General features: G+C 46.9%; 1 protein-coding gene across 1 annotated transcript; it reads left to right on the top strand.

The window, feature by feature from the left end:
• The first annotated feature begins 2151 nt into the window (after positions 1-2151).
• Pmar_PMAR016234 (hypothetical protein) lies at positions 2152-3362 on the top strand. The gene is made up of 4 exons (XM_002783707.1): positions 2152-2369; positions 2458-2598; positions 2658-2760; positions 2803-3362. Exons 1-4 carry the CDS (start codon positions 2160-2162, stop codon positions 2982-2984), a joined length of 636 nt encoding a protein of 211 aa, XP_002783753.1. The 5' UTR covers positions 2152-2159; the 3' UTR covers positions 2985-3362.
• The last annotated feature ends 232 nt before the right edge of the window (positions 3363-3594 follow it).

The raw sequence follows: 3594 nt of genomic DNA, 5'->3' as shown, positions 1-3594 counted from the left end.
TCATGCACTGCTATCATGATACTCTCTGTCGTTCACTACTTCTGTCACCGTCTGATTGTAGTCCGAAGGGGTTCAGAAGGTGGTGCATTGCAGTCTTGCCAAAGACCACAGCCGCTCATCAAAGTGGTCAATCTTTGACCACGTACTTCACAAGCGCGTACTGTGTCTGGGAATTGATCACAGTATACCATTGTTTTGACTACATACCTGTCACATCCATAGCACATTAGGAACAGAAACGCACACAAGACATCCTACGACGGAGTCTTCGAACGACAGATGGCAACACAACCTTCCTCTTCTGCTGCTCCACACTGTGCGTCACAAAGCCATCCACCACATGCCCGACACCAGCAACTGTGTGTCATGGCCAGCTTACATCCTATAACGCAGAAGTGAAAAAAGCTGGCATTGTCGGGAACCTAACATCATATGGTTCCATCCTCAAACAGCAACGTACAGCTTGTGATAAATACCTCATTTATGTCGATTGACACCGGATTGGCTTTGATGGGTAGCAGCCAGTTATCAGTTTGTATAACAGGAGTTGCTGTACCAGACAAAAAGGCATCCGCAAAACGTGGTTCAGCGACTGCCACGTAACCTCCCACACTTATCTGCCATGCCACAAATCACTACAGTAAAGGTGTTACTTATAAGATAGGCTATAATAATGTCAGGCATGCTCGACACAGAGTAAGACGACCCTCGTATATACCTTAGACTGCAATGGCAGGACATTTCGAGTCTCGTGCTTCTGAAGGAGGATCACGCAACACCTCGCAGACCCGATATCTCTGAAAACAACGACCATTTCTGACCAATAAATAGATCTATTGCGCACGAAAACATCGATTCGTACATATCCCCGAGGTATTACCCCAGAAGCAAGCATCGGTCGTAGCTTTTCTCGCTCTTCGTGTTCCCTTTCTTGCCCGTGTTCCCAAAACCCTTGAACGTGATGGGAACTGTTTTACTTTTTCGCACCGATAATAACCTGCACATCTCATCTATGTAATAGACACGCAATTTGTCTTATGTCTGCCCGTCAATCTCACATGCCTATGAAGACGCGGTTTTCAGTATTCCTAGGCACAGCATCATCAGTTTCTGGCACAATATCTTTTAACGCGATTCGACGCATTTTGTTCACAGCTGCAGCCGCTTGTTTGAGTCTCGAAGATGTCAGCATTTCAAGTTGAGCACGAAAAAAGCTGCGACCCATGTCACTCTTCCAAGCTAGCACGAGTAGACGACCAGCGTCAAACGGAAAATTGTCTTCGTGTTGCCTACTGCGCGCGCCCACACAATCTTTACTTCCTTCCTGATATCCGTAAGAAGTAATATGAAACAAAGCAGAGGAATACTAACACTGAATGCGAAGTCCTCCCCACATTGACAACTCTAGGTCTGGGCACCAAATGTTGTAGATGCCCGTAGAACTGTGCTTAACACAACAGCACAGTTGAGCCGAGAGGCAGAATTGTACTTGCGTACACGGCAATAAGGAAAAAACTATGGTAAATAGATCATTCACGTGCGCACATGTGGCGCGGCACAACCTATAACGGTATATGCATCGCAGCATCTATGGAGGCATAGCAATATCACAACAACCCCGACACGTGACGTCTTTTCCTGTCTCGCCTTCCTTGAAGGAAGTTCCTTCGTTCGCTCCCATTCGCTCTTTCCAACCTGCGAGTACTGTTGTAGGAGTCGATGATGAGGGCTCCTGATTTTCCCTGACTGTCTATTCGTAGACAAGCAGTTGTGCGCCACGCATTGTGCGTCGCCTTGTTCCAGCCAGGAACATGAGCATGCGTGCATGGCATTCATTGTAGTCAAGTGAACTAGACTAGCGGTCTTATCATTTCATTTCTCTAGTCTAGACTTATCCGTATTCAAGATAGTTCGAGTTTGATCCATCGGCTACCCTTGCGTTCCCTATATGGCCGGCAACGGATCCGATTCCTCCAATATACCTTCAAAAACATCAAGCTAGTCCTCGAGTGTTATTTGATCCGTTGTTGATAGTGGACGGAAATTACAAGTCCACTGCCGCTCGAATTAACGTCTTGTTTCGAGCGCATTCTTGATTCCGAATAGCCCTAGCTCGCCTTGACGCCTCTAGCGCATCACATGCCAGTTTTTCTAAGACGATGCGAAACTGCATATCCTACACGCTCTTCGTGGGACTCCTTCAATGGGTCCTCACCACAAACGGCCTGGTATTGGGGTTCGCCAGCCCCGACTCTGACAAGCTCGATTATCGATGTGCACTCCCGAGTGATGTTATCCCCAGACCTGAACGGTTGACCGATGACTCCGCTGATTTCGTTGCAGTAGATCCAAAGGACAAGCCGGGCGAGGTGAGATGTGGTGGAGAATCACGACTGAAGGCTTCAGTCTGAAGCTTGAGTGAGTATTTTTCCACCAGAAGAGCCATGTGTATTTCAGCCTGTGGTCGCTAATGTCGAGTATGCTACTATAACCAAACCTGGTTACGGAAAGTGGGTGTATATTGACGGTGTAGAAGTGAGGAAAGACTGGCACAGGAAGGGAGTGGCGACAAAATTGTTGACAAAACTATTCGCATATGTAATCTCAACTCTGCATACACTTTGATGTTCCTGTGTGACTGACCTCCTCTTTGGCAGATCAAAACGGGATGGCCTGAAATCACCGGGGTGTTTCTACTAGTGGACCCCTCGAATGCTGGTGCCAAGATTCTCTATGAGAAAATGGGTTTTCTTCCCCACGGTGAGAAAATATTTCCGCGCGAACTCCGCGAGTTTTTTTCAGGGACATCGGCGCATGATGAAGGCAAATACATCGTATACGACGGATATGTTTACAACTTTGATTCTCCTGCTGCTGCCAAGTTACCACACATTAATCCTCCGAAAAATATGCCGATGCCTTCTACACCTGATCCCTTCGTTGTGAAAACTTTTAACGATATTTTCGGCCACAAGACTGAATGAGCTCTGTAGAGTAAAGGATGGTCGATTACAGCAGACTACGCCAGCTCCATTGTGGTGTGATGATGATTTCTCGAGGCTTGACAACTCTGCTATAGTTGTCGCTTATTTAGACGAGGATTCGTGATTGATCCTGTCTACTTTTCTCTTTCGTATACTCATTATCAGACTTATTGAGAAATAGTCAAGAACTTATGAGATTACAAGATATGTCTGTGACGCGTCCGATGTTCGGTTCTGATCTGTGACGTTAATCGGGAAGTCCGTATTTTTGCAGCTCGTTACATTTCGAGTATCTTACGTACTTCAGGGGTTCTTATTTGGATCTTAATCTTCGGTCTATTCCGTCACTATTACTCCGATATGGATACGAGTCCTAGTAGAGAAAGCGATGTTGGGTTGCACGCGAGTCCGTCGTCGATAGCTTCTAATCGAGAGTCTGCAGGGGAGGAAACCGTGTCGCTACATTTATTGGCGATCTCGGTGGGACAGAAGGTGAAGGAGATTGCGAACACGGTGAAAGTGCGGAGTAGTGCTCTCGACGAAGTAACGGCACTGTTGTTGAGCTATGAGGAATGCCCGTTGGCGGAGGGTTCAGAAGCGCTTGAGCGAT

This window comes from Perkinsus marinus (assembly GCF_000006405.1).
Source record: "Perkinsus marinus ATCC 50983 genomic scaffold scf_1104296936306, whole genome shotgun sequence".
Taxonomy (NCBI): domain Eukaryota; phylum Perkinsozoa; order Perkinsida; family Perkinsidae; genus Perkinsus; species Perkinsus marinus.
This window is presented reverse-complemented; position numbering and strand designations above follow the sequence as displayed.